Source organism: Bicyclus anynana, chromosome 5 (assembly GCF_947172395.1).
Source record: "Bicyclus anynana chromosome 5, ilBicAnyn1.1, whole genome shotgun sequence".
Lineage (NCBI taxonomy): Eukaryota > Metazoa > Arthropoda > Insecta > Lepidoptera > Nymphalidae > Bicyclus > Bicyclus anynana.
The window spans coordinates 11,423,694-11,449,821 of record NC_069087.1 but is presented as its reverse complement, the minus strand read 5'-3'; the positions used below and the strand labels follow the sequence as shown (position 1 = coordinate 11,449,821).

At 35.6% G+C, this 26,128-nt stretch overlaps 1 protein-coding gene across 4 annotated transcripts in view; it reads right to left on the bottom strand.

The window, feature by feature from the left end:
* LOC112053190 (Ca(2+)/calmodulin-responsive adenylate cyclase) overlaps positions 1–26,128 on the bottom strand; it is a 127,575-nt gene that overhangs the window by 55,363 nt on the left and 46,084 nt on the right. For all 4 annotated transcript variants that reach the window (XM_052881663.1, XM_024092521.2, XM_052881664.1 and 1 more), the window contains exons 4-5: positions 21,015–21,164; positions 16,051–16,169 (exon numbers count right to left, since the gene is read on the bottom strand). In XM_052881663.1, coding sequence (XP_052737623.1) covers positions 16,051–16,169; positions 21,015–21,164 — 269 coding nt within the window. The remainder of the gene's footprint in view (positions 1–16,050; positions 16,170–21,014; positions 21,165–26,128) is intronic.

Sequence of the window (26,128 nt, the reverse complement as noted above, 5' to 3'; positions counted from 1 at the left end):
GCCATATACGCCTTCAAAATTCAAGATCAAACATAATCCATGCAATCGAATGTAATATAATTGAGTTTTACTTCGATATGGCATTAATGTAAATCTTACACTGCATAGTATTTTTGCACTCGGCACTATAAAACCAGATTTTCGTTGGCGACACTGGTCTTTGTTCGAAGTGGAACACACCATTTCAATTGCCTTGTTTTTAAAATTTCTATATGGGAAAACCCTACAATTCTATGTCCAATACCAGTTAGTTGCGTTCAAGTCGAGTTGATTGAGATCACTAATGTTATATGGCACTTTGCCTATTCATATCTTCCGTCATCACGTCCAGCTGTAGGTGTTAACACGTTTAGTTTGTTTCGTAGCATAAATCATATCGCGTTAGAGAATAAATCACTGTGGAGATACAAGAACTCCCCTATGTACACATTTAGTATCGCTATGTAAACCTAAGCGCTTACTGGATAGACCGTAAAGGTATTAAATATTTATATCTAAGTGCTTAGTGATATACATTTAATGTGAAATACGAACGTAAACGAAATGTAAAGTGATTTACGAACGCTACTGTATTCTATGTGATAGCCCAGTGGATATGATCTCTGCCTCCGATTCCGGAGGGTGTGGGTTCGAATCCGGTCCGGGGCATGCACCTCCAACTTTTCAGTTGTGTGCATTTTAAGAAATTAAATATCACGTGTCTCAATCGGTGAAGGAAAACATCGTGAGGAAACCCGCATACCAGAGAATTATCTTAATTCTCTGCGTGGGTGAATTCTGCCAATCCGCATTGGGCCAGCGTGGTGGACTATTGGCCTAACCCCTCTCATTCTGAGAGGAGACTCGAGCTCAGCAGTGAGCCGAATATGGGTTGATGACGACTGTATTCTATAGCATTATATCGGCATCTTGGATTAAGTTCTCTTTGCGATATTATCCTAAGTGATGCATTTTGTAATAGTTATAGCGAAAGTCTATGACAGATTTATCTATTAAAGCTAAAAATTTGTCAGCCTATGCTCCTACTATACAATGTACGGTAGACATTTTGGAGGTGGGTAATACGGGGCTGGCAATCGCAGTTGTAATAAATTAATTAATACGTCACTGGCTTGGCACCGCCTTCGAAGTGATCAGAAGGTAGCTCATACAATGTTATTTTTCGTTTTTTATTTTTGTAATTTTGCAGTCGGTTAAATTTTTTTGTAAAAAAGATTTTCTTCTTCTTTTCTCTAAAAAAGAAGAAACTGGTTTAAAATCCCCGTGCCACGGATACCTACTCGTGACATGTTAGGCCATCTCTCACGGTCTTTATGATGTGATACTAATAGCATAAGTCTATCAACCAGCACTGGAGCGTGATAAGTCTGAGCTTTATCTACCCACTTCTAAGAAAGAGAATCTTCTAGTGGGCCACAAAAATAGTTCGTTGAGTATATTCATCAGTGGCGAAGAATAAAATTTAGATGGGACGGCCCATAGGAAAAGGAAATTCATACAGCGTGATACAAACTAGATTGTTGTGAACAAATAAATAAGTATGGATTTTAAAAGTAACCCGGAGGGAATCGGCTTACATTAACTCTTCGCCACTGCTATACATATATATTTTTATTTAAATTTTAACCACTGTACGACAGTCAGCGCAATGTCGACCATCAAATGCACTCTACCATAATGAGAGCTGGTACTTCACAGACTAACTGCATTCATTACAACTTTACTATACTATTTATATATACTACACTCACAAACACACACAGAAAGCTAAATAATGATTTTTAATAAAACTGCTTATTAAAAAAAATATCACTTTTGCCAACCTTTTTTATGTTGGTATAAGACAATAATAATAATGACAACTTTTCCATCAAAACTCAATATTACAAAATAAGTAAAAAATAGCTTATAAACCCAGTACACTGTTCTAATGTGTGTTGGCGGCAAAGATTATATACTATTAGATATGCCACTAAGGCGTCGAAACAGAGGCGAACAAAAATGGCTAATTGTCTTAATTTCATTTAGTTTCATAGTTAAAACAACAAAAGTTATTTAAACAAATAATACCTTATTTACAATGTCGGGTTGTGTATTAGTGTGTGTGTGTTAGTTTTGTGTGTTAGTTAAACACAAAATTGAGCGTGTGTGCGCTCAATGTGAGAACTTTTGTAGGCATGTAATAAATACATCTATAGTATAAAATAATAATTGGTTGGCGGATTAAAAACAATATTAGTTTTATAAAATACGAACTTTTTTAACAAAAAATGTAACTCTAGCGTTCACAAATTGAATGGTATTTATGATAGCACATGCCGCGTATATTAATACTATAGTGTTTTAGGCTATATTACGATAAAATATAGCCTACAGCACTCGGAGATAGTGTAGCTTTCCAACATTTAAAGAATTTTTCAAATCGGTTCAGTAGCTTCAGAGGCTATTCAATGCAAACAAACAAACAATCAAATATTTCCTCTTTTTATATTATTAGTATAGAAAAGTATAGACAACGCAGATGTAAAGTATAAAATATTCGCTTAAGGTATAGACTAAAGACTTCGGGTTTACAAGTATGCATACTTATATTATCTATACTAATATTATAAAGAGGTAAAGTTTGTAAGTTTGTAAGTTTGTAAGTTTGTAAGTTTGTAACAATTTTTTGAAATGGGGTAATCTTCAGAACTATTGGACCGATTTTAAAAATTCTTTCACCAGTAGAATGCTACGTTATCGGGGAGTGCTATAGGCTATATTTTATATTTCTATCATATATAACTACTGAGATATCGCGGGTTTTCTCTTACAGGTCAGACCGAAAAACTTACTTATTCGCATGCGCTGCCTCAACCATTGCGTATAACTGAAATAAATGTATGGAGGCTTTTTGAACCTTTAAAAGTTCTACAAAAAAGTCCGCGACACCATATATCTATCTTTTATATTTTAGCAGATATAGTACCTTTAGTACTTTAATAAATTATTTAAATTTTAAACTAAGGTTTACGTCATTATTTACACAACTAAACTTAAATCCTTATCAAAATAAATGATTTAACAATCACAAGGATATTATAGAGATAAGATTTGCCCTTTACAGTATGTTAATTAGTTATATAGTTTCAGAGATAATACAAAATTTCTGAAAGTCGCAGAAATGCCGCTATATGATGCCCCGCGGTTTCAATTACGTGGTTCCCGTTCCCGTATGAATATGAGGACCAAACATAGCCTATGACACTCGCAAATAATGTAGCTTTCTATTGGTAAACGAATTTTCCAAATCGGTCCAGTAGATCCAGAGATTACCCCCGACAACCACACAAACTTTACCTCTTTATAGTATTAGCATAGAAGTCGCTTGGGAAATTATAGTCTTTTGGTCATTGCACCACGCACAAAAGGCTGGACCAATTTTGCTGAGGGTAGGGATAGGATAGAGGTAGGGAAGGGGTAGGATAGAGGTAGGGTAGGGGTAATTTAGGGAAAGTGTAAGGGTAGGGTATGGTAGGGTTCGGATAAGGTAGGGGTTGTGTAGGGTAGGGGCAAGGTAGTGGTAGAGGAAGGATATGGAACGTATAGGGTAGGGGAGGAGTAGGATAGGGGTAGGGTAGGGGTAGGGTACGGGTAGGGTAGGGTTAGGGTAGGGATAAGGTAGGGGTAGGGAAGGGTTAGGGTTAGCGGTAGGATAGGAGTAAGGTAGGGGTAGGGTAGGGGTAGATTAGGGGTAGGGTAGGGTAGGGGTAGATTAGGGGTAGGGTAGGATAGGGTATGGACAGGTTACGGGTAGGGTTAGGGTAGGGTAAGGTGGGGCGAGGGAAGGGTTAGCGTTAGCGGTAGGGTAGGAGTAAGGTAGGGGTAGGGTAGGGTAGGGTAGGGTTGGGTAGGTTTACGAGCAGGGTAAGGTAGAGGTAGAGAAGTTTACATCAATTTTTACGCGAACGAAGTTGCGGGCGTCCGCTAGTATTATATATTTGTCTACATACAATGATTCAACATTCAGCTAGGAACCAGCTAACGGTGCTAACTTATTCAAAGAAAAATAATTTTAATCGCCCCCATATACTCGCATGTTATTTCTCAGAGCTCCACGGTTGCATATCACACCAATACAAATAAACAGAAATACATTACAATGTAATCATAATAATATTGTATTTAACCGGTTTATGTTTTAAATTAGGTTAGTGTATTGCCACAGAATACATATTATGCACATATGCCTCGCTCTACCTAACAACAATGTAACGCTCAACATATTATAACCATTTACAATAAGTCAGCACAGAAATACTGACGTAAAATGTAAATCCGTTTGAGTTTGCACTATCGCATATATTTTCAATTGTTTTTTGTTTTAATGTAACTTGTACACATGTTGATCTAATTGAGTTCCGTCATCATTATCAGTCCATGTTAATAGCCGGATATTGAGTTTATGCTAGCCACTTACCATCCAATAGGTTCCAATAAAACTGATCGTGTGTTGGTCGCGTTCTGTATGATGTCGTGCACATCGCGACCAACACACGATCAGTTTAATCGGATGTCCTGCCGTTACCGCTGCAGGCTCATGGACTTATTTGATGATGAGTGGCTAGCATTAGAGTTACGCCACCACCACGCTTGTCCAATGAAGGTTGAACGGTTAGGATAACCGGGATCGATGGTTTAACGTGCTCTCCGAGGAGGGCATTACTAGCTTCCCGACTCTGGGCTATGATTTTTTACTGAGAATTTCTTAAAAGAAAGAAAAGATCAATATGTCAAAGGCCAATCTACGACTTGAACCAAGAACAACGACAATGAAGTGACAATTTCAAAAAGTAAAAGTTCAAAGTAATATAAAAGATGATGATAGATGATGAAGAAATAGATAAAATAACAAGGAAAATAAAACGGTGACTTAAGAAGAGTAAGATAAACTCTAAATCACTCATGACTCGGTACATGAAAAGTCATAAAATATAATATTGCTTCAACCCTCGTTATAACTTTGGACGTCGCACGCCTCGAGTGTTGACAGGTTAGTTTGTCATCTATAAATCACAATGCAGAGCGCTCAAGGTTAAAAGCTCCAAATATAACAAAATGCTATACCCACTAATAATAATCATGCTTATTTCCATGTAGCACCCAAGAGTATGCCATACGAAATTTCAATATGGCCGTAAAATCGTTTACAATTCAATAGTTGTAAAATTTTAAAATCTACCGAACTTCCATTCCAAGACACTCCATAACTTTGCACTTGCCCTTCCAGCTTTTGTTTTCCCTATCACCTACAATATGGGTTTCTTCAAGTCAAGAGTGAATAGGCATCTTCTAGGTAAGCGCGTTCCACCATAGGCTGCATCATCGCTGTCAAGCAATGATAGCAGCCAAGCGCTCGCCTATATAATGGTAAAAAAAAACTACTTGTAATACAAGAGTAGATTGAATGAAAGATTATTTCGAGTCTAGCTGTGCTTGAATTGCCAATACTGGGCGTTTAATTAGGCTCAATCAACTTTGCAATGCAATGAGCACAACAAAGAGTTGTACTGGTAGAAAAGTTCGAACCGTAATCAAGTCGAACAAAAACACACTTGAGCTGTCTGCGAACACAGTATAGCAGGGCAATGAGGGTAGTTTGTGAAAACTACAGCTCAGTTCTTTCTTACTTTGTCTCTCTTATCCCATCGTATTGTATCAGTTGAAGCGAGATATACGAATACGAAATAACCACTGTCGAGATACGAAACTTCTTTACTATAAAGTCTGAATTCAATACAAACGTGACACTTTCTACAATTTGTTTTTAGGAAACCAGACAGTCTTAACACATTGAAACCTCTAATGATAAATATGTGTCAAGTCTATCCAAATCAATTCAGGTTTGTTTACTTTTTTCCTTAAAACCTGATTTGATTTGGATACTAAATACGGGTCGAATACAGAATTTCCTTTTACAAGTCAAGTTTAAGTCCGTTAACAACTCTACTTCAGAAACAATTTTAGCTTTTAATTTGTCGGGCCGTAGTTAGTTAATAGTATTATTTTGAGGTCAACTAATTAACGACAATGTTCACATTGTGAATATACTTACAGTCTGTGTTTATTCGTTTTCATTGATATCACGACAACTTCCATCATCCAACAAAATAATCACCTGTAATTTTTACTCATTAGAATTTGCTGGTTACGTTTGTTTGTATGTTCTCTACTTACGAGTATATTACTCGTACAACTGAAAAGAAGCTAAGACACATGACATTAACATGAATGTCGCATCATTGAAATCTGTCCAATGGTTGAGACTGTAGACGTACCTAAGAACGAGACAAACGATAAATACGCTCTAAAGTCTAAAAACATAAACCACGGCAGTCAAATTAAACGAAAAATACACATGGTGTATGAAAAGCGATGTATGAAATGTTCCAAGCATTCATTTCGTCATTGCTCTGCGAATGTTTGTACGTTACAATTCAACACTGTCGGTGCAGATATTAGAGTGCTTTCATTTGATGACTGTTTGATTTAATATTAGCTCAAACAAAGTAACGTGTATATAAAGATACTAGATCGTGAGCATAAAGATACTAGACGATTCATGAGATCAATTTAATAGCGGTGATTCAGCTCGTTGCCTGGATTCAGTTCAGAGGCATAAATGTCATTGACGCTTTATTTTGTTTACTTAATTGTTTATTATGGTCTCTTGTGCAAGTGCTTTTAGATATTTCGACGATGTATTTAATTTAAATGAAGAGTTTAATTCGTTCAAATTGTAATGATTGACAAAAAAATATTTTGCTATTTTTGAAGTAAAATCTTATCTTAATAACTATAACGTTTATAACGTAACTCGCGATGTACCAACAGTAGCGAAGGCTGAAATTTTGGAAAATGTAACCCGGTTATGTGTTTTAAGTCATGCCGGCGCCGGCGTTTATTGTACAGATTGTAGAAATACTGAGGTAATATTATATACCTATTTCGAGAGTATAAAATAAACTATACTTGTATTTATGGATTTTTAAAAGTTAAGTCGCTAGGAATTGGATTGTTACTCCTCGCTGCTGCTACCTTATAGACACAGTAACATGCATGCATTAATCAGTACAATGATTTACACGCATAGTAGAGTAAGACGGATTTCAGTTCTGATTTATCCAAACAACATTTTATTATAACAGGTTTATTGGTACGTATTCCGATTAACATTAATATGTTTAACAATTAAACACAAACCCCACAGTTGCGGACAAAATTAATACATCACTGATTTTTAATCTAGGCCAAATATTTGCTAAACCCGAACAGGATTTCGTTTAATTATATTTAAACACTGCTAATTAATGCGTAAATTGTATGTTGGAAAACTATTTAATCTGTGGTCAACACATTAAAAATGGCGTTAAAACCGCGTGCAATTAAACTCGTCAATCATATAAAACATGTGTAGTAACAACACATCTAAAGCCAATCAGCCGACGGATAATTAACTTTTCATAAAATAGTGCATTGATTTATGTCTTTACCCATTTATTTTATTTATTTGTTTAATACCGTTCTTACTACCCTTTACTATATCATCATTATCAACCAATAATGCTTGCTAATAATAAGACTTGCTGAGCTCGAGCTGAGTATAGTATAAATACTAAACTAGAAGTTGTTTAGATTCTAAAGATTGTAGTCGATTCAACTACACAAAAAGGTATTTTTACGGAGCTCTTTAACCGACTTAGACTATTAAATAACAGGACCTGCCTCGCTAACCGTTACCCCTCTGGCAAAGATCAAAAATCTATGATCTAACCCGTTTATAAAAACTATTGCTATAGAATCGAAGTTTCATTAAAAAGCTCCCTAAAATGCCGGTTTGTGTAGTTAAATGACATAAAAAACGGCCAAAAACTTGTAGTTTAGTAAAAGATGGAGTAACGTTTTATTTGAACGTATTTATACCTTAATTTTACCAAATTTGTAAAAAAAACAATTTCTAAAAAGAATCGATGCGAATCAAATTTATAGTTGTGTGTAGTGTATGGACATAGAATATTTTTAATGGTGTTAAATATTTTCGATGTGTGAGTTTACCTCGCCCTCGCAAAAAACGACAGACAATTTTGTTTGTGAATTTGAGTGCGATGCATCTCCATATTCTAATTCCTCTGTGTTAACCGACGAACACAATTTCAAATATGAAACGTCGATTGTATTGAGATAGTTAATTTAATCGCATTAGATTGTTGATGACGCATTGTTGATGTATACTTTGACAGAAAAGTAACGTCTAACGAGGCAGTTCCTTATGTAATTGGTCTGAGTTATCAGCCTATATTATACTATATGTAGGCATACTACAGTGTGAGTGCAAGGTTTGAAGTTGCATCATTATTAGAGTGAGCATTGTGCTCGTCTAGATTATGGTAAAATAATACTTTAACTAGAGTATGTACGTGTTCCTACAGAAGTTGTTACATTTATTATTATTATAGCTGACGCCGCGCGGTGTCACCCACGTGGTTCTCGTTCCCGTAAGAATACGGAGATAATATATAGCCTATAGACTTCCTCAATAAATTGGTTATCTAACACCAAAAGAATTTTTCAAATTGGACCAGTAGGTTCTGAGATCAGCGCGTTTAATCAAACAAACAAATAAACTCTTCAGTATTGTAATAGTAGTCCTTGTAAGACTTGATGGAGCGTAGACTCGCCACGCTACCCTGATGCCAATTGGCAGTTGGATACCTAATCTAAGTTCGTTTTCTTCAAAAAATTACAGAATATTTTGTTCGTGAATTTGCGTGCGATACTAGTCCTAGTAATTAGTCTAAGGATGATTTATAGCATTCTTACAATCTTTCACAATATTGAATGTCGTTAGTACTAGTTAGGTACTTTTCCTCAATTATTATCAACCCATTTTTAATGGCACAGGCCTCTCTGTCAATTATTATCAACCCATTCTTAATGGCACTGGCCTCTGGGGAATTTGGAGATAATGAGTGTTGGCAAGCTTCGTCTTGTAACCGTGTTTGACTCTTACCGATCACTATCAGATGTTAGTGATAATGACCGCGAGCGACGGCTTAATGTCTTCCCTTCCTTCCCAACTACGGTCTGCTACTTATAGAATTTATAATAAAATATAAACAAAAAAATAAAGTATGTCTCAGCTCAGCACGCACGAATGGAGTTTACTCTTTCAGATCGACTGTCTACATAGGTGTATGTTGCCCCGCAGCATACACTATGTACTTCTCAATACCTACGCCAGAAAAATGAAAGGTGCGCAACCGAGGAGCAGCAGGCCGCGGAGTTCGCGCCCGCCAACAGCTTGCGCATGGTGTGCAGAATAGGTTGCGCACAAAAAACGTAACGCTGCCATTCATCGAATTTTACTGCACATATTTTTTGCTGCTGAAGAGTTTGTTTGTTTGTTTGATTGAACGCGCTAATCTCAGGAACTACTGGTCCGATTTGAAAAATTATTTCAGTGTTAGATAGCCCATTTATCGAGGAAGGCTATAGGCTATATATTATCCACGTATTCCTACGGGACTGGGAACCACGCGGGTGAAACCGCGCGGCGTTAGCTAGTATCATTATAAGTAACAGTACAACTCTCTATCTCAATATAATGTACACTGATTGATGCATTCGCATAGTTTCACATTCACAAGTGCAATGTTTGAAGATGCATCATTATTAGAGTGAGCATTGTGCTCGTCTCGATTACGGTAATGTAATACTTTGACTAGAGTACGTTTGTACGTACGTAATGTTTCTACAGTAGTTGTTACATTTATTATTATAATAGCTGACCCGTTTCACCCGCGTGGTTCACGTGCCCGTAAGAATACGGAGATAATATATAGCCTATAGACGTCCTCGATAAATGGGCTATCTAACACCAAAAAAATTTTTCAAATTGGACCAGTAGTTTCTGAGATTTGCGCGTTTAATCAAACAATACGTTGATAACTGATACGCTGCTGCGTAACTCGGTTGTTATGTTTTATTTAATTCAACAGTTATATAAAACTGTTTGCACGAGTATTTCCTACAAGTAAATGTAATATTCATTACATTTATTATATTACAATAAATTACATTCGAATTACATTCGTTCATTACATTCACCAGTTTAATAAAATTGATAATATTATTCGTTAAAGAATTAAAAAGTATTAAATAACCATTAAATTATAAATGTTTACTTCAGTTATGTAATTAATTAACTTCCAATTTAGCCACTTAATGGACTGTTAACTTACTTTATTCGCCCTTGTCCGTTTACGAGCGTATCTTAATTTTAAGACTCAATATAAGGAAAACATTTTCTCTCAATTTATTATTAACTTTTTAATGCCTCTGCTGCCTAATTAAAACTTGACATGTTTTTACATTTTGTGACCCAATAAATGACCAAGTTATTACATGAAATTTTCCCCCTTTTTACCTTAATATAATTTAAAAAACAAAGCCAAGCGTGCCGTAATAGTACATTATGATATAAGTGCGGTAAGTTGAAAATTACAGCCGAGGCGATATTGCAGCTCGAGCCAAAGGCGAGAGCTATAGTAAGGAAGCAGAGGTTGTAATTATCAAAGCGCACGTATGTCATACGATGTTTTATAACACATTTGCGAGGAAACACATTTTGAACACACTTTCTGAAAAGTAATTTGCATCTTTGCCTGTTTTCCGATGACATTTTGATACGTTTGTCATTTTTGCACAGATAACGAAGTGTGCACATCAGCGTTTGTTTTTTTAGACAAAAGCACCAAAAACAGCCAGCATTACTAATAAAGTAAATTAATATTTTTGTGTTTCTTATACAGTTGACATTTATTGTCAAAATTATTAAAATTAAAGAATTAAAAGTTTTTTTATTATATTTTATCTCACAAAGTTAATTTTATTCATAAAATGTTGAGCACTCTTTGCCAAGATTTAAAAAAGTACCGTTCGTTTTTAAACGTTTGATAAGGGTTTTTTAATACATTACGGCACATGTGCATTTTACTTTACATTACGGCACATGTACGATATTGAAATTGGTGAAATACACGATACTTTACGAGCAGACCAGAACAATACGAACGTTTTAGTACATTTTCCGTAGTCTATATTGACAAATGTTGTGATTTCCTAAAGCCGCTAGATAAAAATAAAGCTTGTCTTTCAAAGCTATCTGGGGACACATATACAAATGGAGTAAACAGTAGTATAGTATAATAGGAGTTGGACTTTATACAAACGTGAACATTAGAGATGGTAGGTATGTGTTGTCGTTCAAGACGTGTCAATGACTCGAAGCGTAGCGACCACTGATGTGTGAATTACATCATTACTTTGAACATGAGACATAATGGTAGTGCCAAGTGAATATTTAATTGCGTTGGTGTTTGAAAATAGTAACCATTTTACAAGTTATTTTCACGTATTGTGTTTGCGTATATTCTTATTTATTCTTTTTAGATTTATTTGATGTGAATACGTCTTTAAAATTGCTTCCATAGTAGGGTGTCAAAAAACCGAATGTTACAAAATCAGGGGATACCGTTTGGTACTGTAGCTACGTAACTATCTTATTTATCCACCATAGGATAGAGAAGGATCAAAGATTTTTTTACGCTCTGTTAAAACTCTTATTTATACTAATATTAAAAAGCTGAAGAGTTTGTTTGTCTGTTTGATTGAACGCGCTAATCTCAGGAACTACTGGTCCGATTTGAAAAATTATTTCAGTGTTAGATATCGAATTTATCGAGGAAGGCTATATATTATATCCGTATTCCTACGGGAACGGGAACCACGCGAAACAGCGCGGCGTGAGCTAGTAAGTCATATGTAGTGGAGAGGGAAGCGCTGCTAATTTGCGGTCATTTTGTAGGTTTTTTAGGAAATTTCCTTTTAGTTTTGACTCAAAGAAATAGAACTTTCATTATGGTTTTAATCGTTAGCTCGTTTTAAAAGCTATCGATTGTATACACAAAACATTCGTGTTAAGTCGATACAGTGAGTATTTTTAATAAAAACCATAGAATATTTTTTTGATACGTTTTTGTATTTATTTAAAATCTGAACATTTGAAATATAAAAGTTGTATTTTAAGATTTTTTGTGTATTTAAATTAAAAACCTGTTGGATGTTAACTATAATAAAAATAAACTCCAAAGGAGATTCAAACGTGCCTTTCAAAAATTTTAATATAACTAATTGCGAGAAGACAACTTCATTATATTGGCACTTACACTAAAGCTCAAGTTAATAAACCATAGAATACTATCTTAGATACTATATCACAAATCTGTGCTATAGCCAGTTGGATACCTACAGCAATACTCGGTACTCGGTTGTTGCCTACATTTTATACATCTATACTAATATTATAAAGAGGTAAAGTTTGTAAGTTTGTAAGTTTGTCACATTTTTTAAATGGGGTAATCTTCGGAACTACTGGTCCGATTTTAAAAATTCTTTCACCAGTAGAATGCTACATTATCAGGGAGTGCTATAGGCTATATTTTATATAGGTATCATATATATTAGCCGAGATATCACAGTTTTTGTCATACAGGTCGGACTGAAAATCCTCTTAAACAGACTTATTCGCACGCTCTGCCTTAACTATTGTGTAAAATTGAAATTAATGTATAGAGACTTTATGTATCTTTAAAAGTTCTACAAAAAAGTCCGCGACACCATATATCTATCTTCTATATATTAGCAGATATAGTACCTTTTGTGTTTTAAAAATTATTAATTTTATATACTTAGGTTTACGTCATTATTTATACAACTAAACTTTAATCCTTATTAAAATAAATTATTTAATAATCACAAGGATATTATGGAGATAAGATTTGCCCTTACTGTATGTTAATTACTTAAATAGTTTCGGAAATAATACAAAATTACTAAAAGATGCATAAATTCCGCTATATGACGCCACGCGTTTTCATTTACGTAGTTTCCGTTCCCGTGTGAATATGGGGATCAAACATAGCCTATGACACTCGCAAATAACGTAGCTTTCTATTGGTAAAACAATTTTCCAAATCGGTCCAGTAGATCCAGAGATTACCTCCTACAACCACACAAACTTTACCTATTTATATAATTAGCATAGAAGTCTCTATTTCCCTCGGTCATCGCACCACTCTCGAAGGGCTGGACCGATTTTATTAAGGGTAGGAGTAAGATAGACAATTTATAGAGTAGGGTAGGGTACGGGTAGGAAAGCGTAGGGGTAGGGTAGGTTTAGGGCTGGGTTTAGGGTAGTAGTAGGGTAGAGGTAGGGTAGTGGTAGGGTAGAGGTACGGGTAGGATAGGGAAGTGGTAGGGTAGGGGTAGGATAGGCGTGAGATAAAGTAGGAAAGGGATAGGGTACGGGGAGGGTAGGGGTAGGATGGGGGTAGGGGTAGGATGGGGGTAGGGTGTAGGTAAGGTAGGGGTAGGTTTGGGGTAGGGTAGGGTAGGGGTAGGGTAGATGTAGGGGTTAGGTAGGGTAGGGTTGGGGTAGTGGTAGGGTAGGGGTGGGGTAGGGTAGGGGTAGGGTAGGGTAGGGGTAGTAGTAAAGTTGACATCGAAATTTACGCGGACGAAGTCGCGGGCGTCCGCTAGTTTTGTTATATTTTGTATTCAGTATTAAATATCATTAATGTGTGTAACGGAACCTTCATTCCCCACGCCTCAGCTTCTCTCCCAACGCGCGCTGCGAGCGGCTGCGCGTGCCGCCGCGTCGCAGTTTCGATCGTGCTGCGTTGCAGAACTAGCTCATGACTAAGCGCCCCGTATGATTTCTAAACTAGTCCGACGTGAGTTTTAGCCGTGTTCTTTTATAAGAAATTAATATTAATATAATTAATGCATTTATTCATAGTAGATGTCTTGTGATCTTTTATCTTTTTTAGCTTTCATCTATTTTATTTTAGAACAGAACTGAAGAAAAACGATGTGTAAACATAGATAGAACTCAATAAATGTAAACATAGATCTAACTCAATAAACAGGGTGATGACCGCACGAAAAAAGCAATTTGTCACGATGACACCAAATTTTACGCAAATTGATCCGTCAGAGCCGCTACACATCACCCCTTGTCCTTGCCTTCCCGAATTACTTTCGCTTTATTTGCTTCTTCGTATTAGTCACAGCCAAGAGCTTTTGTTTTGTTTAGGGGGATGTGACACAGATTTTTAATATTTATGATGTTTTGTAAATAGGCATATGGGTCATGCGCAAACATATTTGAACTTTAATAACGAAGTCTTGGCTTTGTTGGGCACTCGCCATTTATATTTTACAAGCTTTCATTATTTAAACTTTGTCTCTTGGCATTCCATCGTGCGAGTCCCTAGGCCCGTATGACATTGTTCTTGAAAGCTATTAGAACTCCCTGACTTTTGATTGGAGTCAAATTTGGTTACTTGCGTCACATCGGTAAAAATGCAATCTTACGATTCAGAATTCAGAATCGTTTGTTCCTTTTTATTTTCTGTAATATTTTTTACCAAATTTACTACCAATGTATTTTTTTTAATTTAATATTTACAAGATAGCCTTTGACTACAATCTCACCTGATGGCAAGTTATGATGCAATCTAACATGGAAGCGGGCTAACTTGTTAGGTGGAGGATGAAAATCCACACCCCTTTCGGTTTCTACACGATATCGTACCGGGACGCTAAATCTAGTAGTAACTAGCCACGGCCGAAAGCCTCACACCAGCTAAAAGTAAGTTAAGATTCCTAAATGAAAATCCACATCTGAGGGTCAGTCTTCATCAATAGATGGTCACAATTAGCGTTTGATTCAAGGGGAAAGGAGAATGTTTAGAATGAATTGATTAAAATTACTCGTAGATGTACGATATGCAATTTATGGACCAAGAGTAAGAATGTGCGATAACCAAGTATACCTAATTATAAAAAGGTTGGCAATTGCCAGCCTATCCTCGTATCATACATAAGTAGTAGACCATCGTAGGCTCTCGTTTAGATAACTTAAACCGCTTTATAAATTGATTACCGCAGCGTTTAGAGTTCATATCAATATTAATTTAATCATTATGATTAGTATTGCTGTGAAATTGAATCAATAAAGGCAGGTTATTGAGACGCGAGGAACCATTTGTGGGTCAGTTTGGAGGTTGGCCAGAACCGCAATGCTCCGATAAGATACATTGCCAAGTAAAAGTAACGCAACATAAATCTTTATAATAACATGTACAGTGGACATCCAATCTTCAGCTGTAAATCACCATACAATAGTAAAATATATATAACCAAGATAAAGGTAAAATAACTAAAACTATGAAACTTTACAGTTTTACTCGTAACTCCTTTACAGATTACTGTAGGAAAAACCAAGAAAAGTATTTCCTTGTATCATCAAACTATTTTATTTTGTAGTAGATATAATATAATAAAGAATTGCCCGACTAAGAAGTAATCATCAGGTACAGTAACGGTCATATTTTTCGTATTAGACGTAAGACGTAAGACGAATTCAAAAGAAACTTGGCATGGTTTGAGATTATAACACGGAGAAGGTTATAGGACACTTAAAATAACATCAAAAGGGTTAAAAGTTTGTATGAAAAGTCCTTCAAAAATAAAGTTAAAATTAGAAAAATGAGTCCATTAATCATAAAAAATTCGAAATTTAATGTGATTCAAATATATTTAAAACTCAACCCCTAAAGGGTTAAAAAAAGGTTGACGTTTTTTCAATACAAATCGTCCATGTTTTATGGTATATTTTTGTAAATTTTTAGGCTAAATAAAACATGGGAAAATTTAAATAGAAGGGGAAGGAATTAAACATTGGCCGAAGCCTCCCACCAGCCAGAATGTCTAAAGATGATTATCGAATTTTTTTCTTACAAATACGATCTGTTGATGGCATAAACACATAATATAGAAACACCTAATGAACATTCAAAACGTTGGTTTAGTAATACAGGTCTCTAGGCTCTAATAACGTTGCGGTGAACCGCGCAAAGCCTTGCTAATATAATCGATCTGACTCACCTGACTTGCTCGTGCTTCTGTATGTAAATCTTGTGGAACTGTCCCTCGACAGGCGATATTATGTCGTTCTTCATCTCCATGGCGACATGCTGCGGAAGTACGGATAGCAGCAATCGTTCCTGTTGACAAGACCACGCTTTATGATATGAACTAATGGGCGCCTGAGACTTCGTCCGCGTGGAAATCTATGTAAGCTTTCAACCCCAATTTCAACCCCTTTTATTTAAAACATAAACTATCATTTTACAAAACTATAACTCAAAACATGAACTATTTACTTTAAAAAATCATCAAACCCTTTTTAACCATTTGGGGGTGGAATTTTGAAAATTCTTGAATTACATTATATTTAGTATTTTTTTAGAAGTACACATATCAATTTTTACAAATGTAACTTGATAACTTTAAGACTTTCCATACAAACTTTAAACTTCTGTTACACCCCCTTTTGATTTAATTTTTGGGACCAACAGTATTCTATAATTGTATTAAGGTGATTCCCATTCAACATTAAATACGGACAGACAATTTTATCATATTTTTGTACATTCTTTTTCCATAATATTATGTAAAAATAAACATACAGGGTATCTGTTAGCCAAAAATATTTTTTTCCCAAGGGATAGAAAAAAAACCTTTTATAAGGCCGTCCGTAACAACTCGTCCTAATGACATGAATATATTACAACATGATGCCTGGAGGCTGGGTTACATAAAAGGGATCTACAGTCTAGAAAGAAAATCGATATTGCCGTAGAATTACCTTTTTGTACCTACACCTATTTTATATTTTATTAGACTTAATTTAGTTCGGATGGAAATAACAAATAATATCCAAAAAATCTGATAAAATTCTCTCCTGACCTAAAGTCAAATTTATCGCACAAGAGAACTTCACTTAAAGTATAGAATGTACATTGTACATGAACAGTGAATATCTATGTAGAATTTACTATTTTTTTTAATTTTTTTTTATTTTGCATAAGCAAGCGCTTAGCTGCAATCACGCCTGATGGTAAGCGATGATGCAGACTATGGTGGAACGCACTTGCCTAGAAGATGCCTATTCACTCTTGACTTGAAGATACCCATATTGCAGGTGGTGGGGAAAACTGAAGCTGGGAGAGCATTCCACATCTTTGCAGTGCATATAAGGAAAGAGGAACTAAACCGTTTAGTACGCGTCTGAGGAATTTCGACGACGTAGCGGTTCAGATCTCTGAACTATATAACTGAACTGAACTGGACTATAGAACTATCAAATACCAAGAACAATTTCTGTAGTTACGACCCTACAGAAATTGTTCTGTAGGAGTCTATGGGTTCATTTACACGAGTGGCAACTGCTACCGACCACCGCAGTCGTCGAGGGTCGCCGACTGCAGTCGTCGGTAGCAGCCGCCGCTCGTGTAAATGAACACTATTTGGATGCATAAAAGCAGTCAATTTTATATGACATACCTATCGAGTGCTTAAACACATACCTATATCTAAGTTTACAGACGAAAGTTCCAAGCAAACTGAAAAACAAGCGTTATTTCAAATTGATTTTCCATTCCTGGATGTTGTTTTTAATAAGTGTACGACGTTTCTTTACCGAGCGTAGCGTAGCTATGCATATCTATAATTTAGTAGTCGACTGCATTAAATTCTTCCGCCTGTTGAGCTAAATCGTGGCTAAATCCCAACTTTGTTCGCCAGTCTGGAGCAATAATGATAAGCGCACTTAGTCTCTCGTGGTCGGACTCGTTCGTGACGGGGCAAATATTTGCCGAGAGCAAATCAGTCTGGGAGAAGGTTTTATACGTTTTGTTTGTCTCCGGAACAAATAAACAGGAGTTGATTTGTTTTACAATTACGAGTTTTTAGACGTTATTTGGACAATTTGTTTTTACTATCCAGCTATGTGAATTGACTCTGACGTTACCACCGCGCTATAAACAAAACATCACACTCTGGTGTGAATGTGTTCAAAAATAGTAATCAATTACAAATAAGACAAGACCTCGACAGTGATGCGTTTAAATGTTGGATTATCAAATATTAGTTTTCCTGGGTACACAGATATGAACGAGGGGCCTCCCAAAATGCAGTGGTTTAATCTATCATAGTTTTAGTATTTCTAGAGATTTCCTCCTTGACAAAATTGTATTTAATTTGGGAGCCGATGTATTGAAGTTGGCACAACGAACGTTAGTGTGATGTCTATCGTAGTCACAGATCGTAGTATACGCTAGTGATCGTCGATGTCACAGAACAGAGATCGCTAAAAGCTAACGCTTTTAGCAATAGAAGTAGCATAGGGGCGTGGCCCGCTTACACCCGGGTCTGCGGAGCTTCGCAAGCCTATCCGCGCATGTACTAGCAGTCTTGTTTCGTTGACTGACACGTTACGTCCTGCGGTTGTCAAATTCGGTAATTGAAAATAATTAAAAACGATTAGAAAAATGCTGAATTGTGCCGTTTTGGAATACACAAATGATAGCCGCCACAAATATTTATCAAATTATGGTGTTTCGTACCATCGTTAAGACGTATTTTATTATATTTTCATTAAAATATGAAAAAATAATTTTACTCAAAGTCACAAACTAAAATGAACTTTACGGGGATAGTACTAAAGTTTACTTTATTTTAATACAAGTTCGAATTTCTCGAAGATTCTGTTGACACCAGTGGGCATACATTTGCTGCGTCAACAACAACAACAAAACTATCATAAATCAAAAATATACAAAAATGATTTTATTGCAATAATTCTTCTATTCCCAATTAAATGTATTAATTATTAATATTAATAATCCTTGTTATTTTATATTTAACGAAAACACCCATTGATTTTGCATCAAATTTACAACAAGAAATTGTAACCATTTGAATTTTGAATTTTCATTGTTAACGTGCGAAATATAATCTAAACTGCTCTGAGTTGCGCGTTGATTCTGAGTTGCGCGTTGTCAGTCGAACATACAAAATTTCAATATTTAGGAATGCTCCAGCTTTTAATAATAAAGTGAATTTTTAAATGAAGTACCTTTTTATATTATTTAAAAACTGGTTGTTAAGCATATAAAATGTACCTAAACGAACATTTTCTTTGGCCTTTCACCTTGGCGTCATCTTTCGATAAACAATGCTCGTCCATCGAGTACGGATACAGGCCATCTAGATGGCATTATAAAAGGTGTGGGCTGCTGTTTCTATGAAAAGATCCGACCATCGGATTGGTGATCTACCTCGTGGCCGTTTTCCTTCTAAATACCACCACGTTTCCACTATCATGACAGAGCTGTCAATTAATAAAAAAAAGACAGAAATGTAAGCGTCGAATCAGTAAAAATTAAATTACGTGTACGTGTACACCACCGCAGTATAAAATAAATAAATAAAAAGACACAAGCGACGAAGGGGAATGTTTATTGATTTGAGACAGTGAAACAAGATTAATACGATTATTTTATTGTTACAGATAATCAATCAATAAATATACAATTATTTTATTGATTTCAAAGCCAAAGGTTTCAATTGAAAAGCAGCATATTTTATGCTTTTAATATCTCCTCTAGAATTAAGTTTATCAGAAAACTGCAAAACATTTTAAAAATATGATTCCAATGTTTATATTATATTATGCTTTATATAAAAGAGGAAAAATATACCAAAACATAGTTTTTATTTTTCTTGTTTTAATTCTTCTGAAAAAAGTGTAATTTTGATTTATGTTAGTTTTGAATTTAAACAGCTGCCATATGTCATTTGGCTATTCATTTAGGGATGTCTATAATAATATATCGATATTTTATATCTACTACTATTATATTATGATGACACGATAATGATGAAATTTTCGGATTATTTTTTAGGAATCCGGAGAGGAAAAAAATGAATCGAGGCGAGGAAGCAAAATTTGCAAAACCGCATTGTAATTTGTAATATAAAAATAGAAAGGGTGAAATAGGGTTATCCCCTATTTGTTAAGGTTTCGTGGAAAGTACTTAATTTTTCAAGTACACAAGTTATGGACTTGTGTTTGACCTTCTTTGTTGTGTAAACTCGAATCGTGCAAAGTTTCAGTTGAATTAATGTTTTTTTAGAGTGGTACATTAAAAAAAATGCTTGTTTTTTACTTTCTTGTGTGTGTTTCTTCATATATTTTAATTTTTTATTGACCTATGTTGTTCTTCTTAGTTTTATAAAATTCAATTTTTTTTTAAACAACAGACGTTCGTTTTATTTACTGCGAGTAACGAGACTATCGATGTTTAAGACTATCGTTATTTCACATCCCTAGACAACATTAATAAAACAAAGTTAGGATCATTTTGAATCTTATTTATAAGGTAATAAAGCTTATATATAGAGACAACTAGTGACGAGTAGCGGTACTACAGATTTCATTCATGAATTTTCATTCAAGAATTTTCATTTGTTCTGAGACAACAGTAATAAATAATTTTCAACTCTAAAATAAGGGTAATATATTTCTTTTTTCACAAAATATTAAACAGCCAATTAAGTGAAGAGTTTATCAGTGTGATAAGTATTATTACACTATAAATGTGTTTGTAAGGCCACGCCCCCGGGTACGCTGGTTTCAATACAAACAGTTGGCACTTTATAAATCTAGTTACTTCTTATATCTGTGGTCGATGTGACACAAATATGCGTTGCTGTGTGACACGACAAAATAATCCCTTCAGTGCAACAAATGGCCATAAAAAGCTAACTTGGTCACAGAATACATATGTATTGTACGTTTTCTGTGACCTGTGATTCTGTGTGTACAAAATGATTCTACCAATTACCTCTGACTGGCTTCTAAGCGTCATCATGTCACTAAATGGCTTCGTTTTTACGAATAGGGTACTGGTACCTAGTAGTAGTACCCTGGTACTTCCATCGCCTGCGAAGTAACTCAGAGTCTTCTTACGCGATAGAGAGAGAGAGAGAGAGAATACGCTTACCAGTTTTTCGTTTTCGTCTTCCATGTCGAGTCGTGCTGCAATACAGTTCCTGGTGTCGAGGAAGGCGCGGCGCTGCGCGTTCTCCATGAGCGAGTGCATGAGCGCGCCAACCACGTTCACGCACACAAACACCACCACGTTGCCCAGCAGCTGCAACAAGTGACGTCATACAGGAACAGCTTATATAAATATAGGAAAGTCGGCGATGGAAAAGAGACAACTTTATTAAACTCTATTACAATCGTATGTTAGAGGGAAATAGATATACAACTATGAAACACCTTTAAGGGGTCGTGGTACTTTAGCAGTAAAAGTGATTTTTTTCACTGTCCTAGGCGCGCTACTAGTAAAATTATCCCTGTAAACTTAAGAGTCTGTGGCAGGTTAAGTGTGGCAGGTGTTAGCTGTTTCGCTATAACTATGAGTTCCAAGGTGGTTTTTTTATTATAGGTATAGGTACTTAGTATAGGATAGTTTTTGAGTGATGCTTAATAAAGATAATCTGACAAAAGTTCTGTATTATGTACTCGTAGGAATGACGCGTGTATTTGAATAAATTATTTGTGGTCGCAAACGAAACAACTGAAACTGTATAATTGGCAAGTATGAGAATTTCGTTGTAAAGTTTTTTTCACCCTTCTACTGTCCAAGTAACTATCGAGATTTTAGTATTACAGACAGAACAACGATAACCGGGTGAGCTAGTACAATCCACACTTTTTTATTTAATATACATGTACAAGTACAAAAAAATACGTTCCACAAAAATAGAATACTCAATAGCAAATCGGTTCGCCTTGGTGTATTCGTCGTTTTTATCAAAGCCAATTTCATTTTAAGTACAGCAATACCGTTCCCTTTGATCTCTGCGGCACGGCATAAAAGATCGTGTAGCCTTTGTAACGGCAAAGTGTATTTTGTACGGCGAAGAGCTAAAAAACAACTGAATCTCGGTCTAGAAACGCATTTGTAATGCCAGCCACTCACGATCAAATTTACCGTCAAGTCTACAGGATGCTTAATGATTTGGCCAGTGAAAAAATAATCGGACAAGTGCGAGTCGGATTCGCGCACTAAGAGTTCCGTACCATTATCTATAAAAAGGCAATAAAATTACGTTTGTTGTAAATAAACCCTTTGTATTGTGAATATTAAATATTTATTTTATTGTTTTTAGTTTTTGTTTTTATAGTGGTAACAGAAGTACATTATCTGTGAAATATCACTACACGGATGGACGGGCAACGGAGTCTTAGTAACAGCGTTCCGTTTTACTCTATGTGTAGGGAATCCTAATCATCAAAATATGATTATAGCTATGGTTTCGATATTTTTTTCAGTGATCACATCCATTTGACTTGACGGAAACTTGATGGTGTGTAGCTGGCGTAAGTCTCTTAGAGCTCAAGCGCGAACGGAAAGCGGGCCTGATTTATTAGATTATAGATTAGGACAACAGAAACGGATGGTTTGAAGTTTGAACCTTAAAATATAATTGGTGTTGGAGACACTTAACATGAATTATGTATGAACGATGTATTATTACAGTCGATATGGACTATGCACAAAATGTTGGTACTGAGTTGCAAATCAAACAATACCACGCTTAATAAATAACTTTTTGAAAAATTCCCTCGTATATGGAAACACCCTTGTAACGTTAACCCACAGAACATTAAAGACCACTGAATGAGAAGTGTTAATCTTGTACCAATACAAGTCTATCTCTACATATCCGTTACACCATCAATCACTCAACACAGTTAAATAAGGGCTTATTATTTTCAGTGCGCAAACTATAAATTAAGAGTAGAGTCAAATCAAAACCAGTAGTATCAAACCAAACATATTACAATTGTCAATATTGTCATAGAATACAGTACATACGGACACAGACGATTCTTTCATGAATAGTACAACTATTCATGAATTAACCGTAATATACTCTTACGTGAGATTTGGTAAGCGTTACAGGAAGAAGACCCTGTCTACTAATATATAGCTACAGCTATAATATAAAATAAGAAATAAGATAAATATAACTAATGGAGACCATAAACTCAATAACATAAAAACAGGCGAACCAACCGATGTAGGAACCTCTCTCTGGGTACTCTTCTATAACAAGATCCCCAAGACTGTGATGGACCTGCCAATGCATATCTTTAAGCAATGTGTTAAAAACATTAACTTAGTCGAGGTTACTACACCATTGATGAGTTTCTTAATGATAAAGATGCTTGGAGGCCGTTGGATCAGCTTCCACCTTCACATAGAAAGTAAAACTATAAGAAATTGTAATGTCATCAATTGTAAATTATAATATTGTATGATCTTTTAAAGAGCAACTGTTGAGTTTCTTGTAGGTATCTTCTCAGCAGAACCTGCCTTCCGAACCGGTGGTAGAATCTTTACAAATAGTCAACTGACGTATCAAAAGTGCTTGTAAACTGAGCCTACTTGAAATAAATGAATTTTGAATCTAGGTAACGTCTACTTTTCCCTAAAACGGTACGTAATGAGATCAAAAATACTTCAGGGACCTCGTTAGCGAAATTAGGCGCGGAATTCGGTGTGGTGAACTCATTAAAAGGTCATTTATTTGACGATCGGCAAATGAACCGGCAAAGCGACACAACTTGACCCCAGCTCGAGCACTCCACATCATTTGTTTGTATAACAAAGATTGTGTATATGAACAGGGTGTTACGAAATTATATGTTTAAACGGAAAAAGCTTCTGATCCTAAACCTTTATAAAGTTAAAACAGTATAAATAAATTATTTAAAATCTCTACTAATATTATAAACAGACATGTGAGGAGAGGTTGTCTTTGGATCTACTGAATTGTTTTTGAAAATTCTTTTACCAATAGATAGCCACGTTATTTGTGATTATCAGAGGCTATATTTTATCCCCGTATATCCACGGGAATATATACAGCTCTGATAGCCCAATGGTCATAGCCCCTGCCTTTGATTCGAAGGACGTAGGTTCGAATCCGGTCAGGTGCCTGCACCTTCAACTTTTCAGTTATGTGCATTTTAAAAAAAATATATATAATGTGTCTCAAACGGTGAAGGAAAAACATCGTGAGGAAACCTGCATACCTGAGAATTTTCTTAATTCTCTACGTGTGTGAAGTCCGCTAATCCGCATTGGGCCAGCGTGGTGGACTATTGGCCTAACTCCTCTCATTCTGGGAGGAGATTCGTGCTCAACAGTGAGCCGATTATGGGTCGTTAATGATGACTACTAATACGTCTACGTCTACTAGTCCTCGTCCTCGTATAAATTCCAAATCTCACACTCCTACGTAAATAGAAACTGCTCCTTCACTTTTATCTTCACCTTAATACAAGTGTGTACGTAATAAATTACTTACTAAATTGTTCTCTTTGACCAATATTATTGCGCATGACTTAACTTTCGTAATTAGAACGTCCAATTGTATCTCGAACTTGGACGATATCCCAACAGGAAAATATGCTCGGGGAAAACGGTTACTGAAAATCGTATTGCTAATAATAACTTGCGGTAAAATTTACGAAGCAAATACTTGAAAATATTCAAGTAAAAAATTCTGATCGAAAAGTGTCAGACCCTGAAAAGTTAATATTAATATTTTTGCAACTTCTAAATCACACATTAAGGAGAGGACATATAAAGAAGAAAGTTTGTGTGTAAGTGTGTGTGTATGTATGTTCCTCCTTTACGCTGCGGCTACTGAAGCAATTTGGCTGAAGTTTTAAATAGAAATAGGTTTTACTCTGGATTAACATGGGCTACTTTTCATCTTGGAAAAATCCGTGGTTCCACGCGGACGAAGTCGCAGGCGTCCGCTAATCATCAATATGTTAATTAGTATAAAAATGTAGATAATTGGTAATGTTTTTCACTTCTTGCAACAATGACGAGTTTGCAACACGAAATAAATATTTTTATGCTGTTACTTACTTTAACATAATTTTTTACTTGTTCAAAGGTATTTTTAAGCTGTAATTACGCTTAATTATATGTGGTTTATTAAATTACTCAAGTCAAAGCAGACATTTTTACATCTTTGAATAAAAAAGAATTAGGTAATAATAATATGGGATTTCCACTGCTTGAAATCTAACTTTAAAAAGGCAAAGTTAATTTAACATTCATTTGGAAAACAAACAGCGCAAATATAAAAAGTTAGTTGCGCATAGTAATTTGATCGTTAATTATTTTTCACTCCTTTTGGGGATTTTCCACAAGAATATCCAATACCGTTAAGGAACAATAAAGTTTATACATAAATATTCAAATTATAGCGCTAAGGCTGTGTTCATGACCTACTAACCTTTAACGGGCATTGTTTGTTTCTATTCACAACAATTTGCTAAAACTTAAAGCTTATTCAAAACTTATGCTTCAATGTACTGACGAGCAATTTAACCTTTTTTTATTCTTTACAAGTTAGCCCTTGACTAAAATCAAGTAAATGATAATGCAATCTAAGATGGAAGCGGGCTAACTTGTTAGGAGGAGTATGAAAATCCACACACCTTTCGGTTTTTACACGACATCGCACCGGAACGCTAAATCGCTTGGCGGTACGTCTTTGCCGGTAGGGTGGTAACTAGCCACGGCCGAAGCCAGACCTAGACCAATTAAGAAAATCTTAATCGGCCCAGCCGGGGATCGAACACAGGACCTCCGTCTTGTAAATCCACCGCGCATACCACTGCGCCACGGAGGCCGTCAAAAATTAAGCAAACTATTTAACTTGATTTGTTTGCGCAAACACGGAATCGAACCCTGTACCTACCTCATATGATTATAGCTCAGAGCCCAGCACAGAAACAAATAGGTAAGTATCGAGAAGTGTTTGATACGTATCTAAAAGGAAAAGTCATTCGACCGGCGCTCAATGAGCTGTATAATAGAGTGGCCGTTTATATTGATTGATCGCCCACATCCAAATCACGTTTAAAAGCAATCATAACTAATTATTTGTCCGAACGCATGCTCTTATCTCCACTGTTCAAATACATTAATAGAGTTGCCCTCATTCGCACTAGAGCTTTTTTAACGGACGTTAAAAATTGGATAGAAACAGGCGTAACTTTGCGGAAGTTCATCAT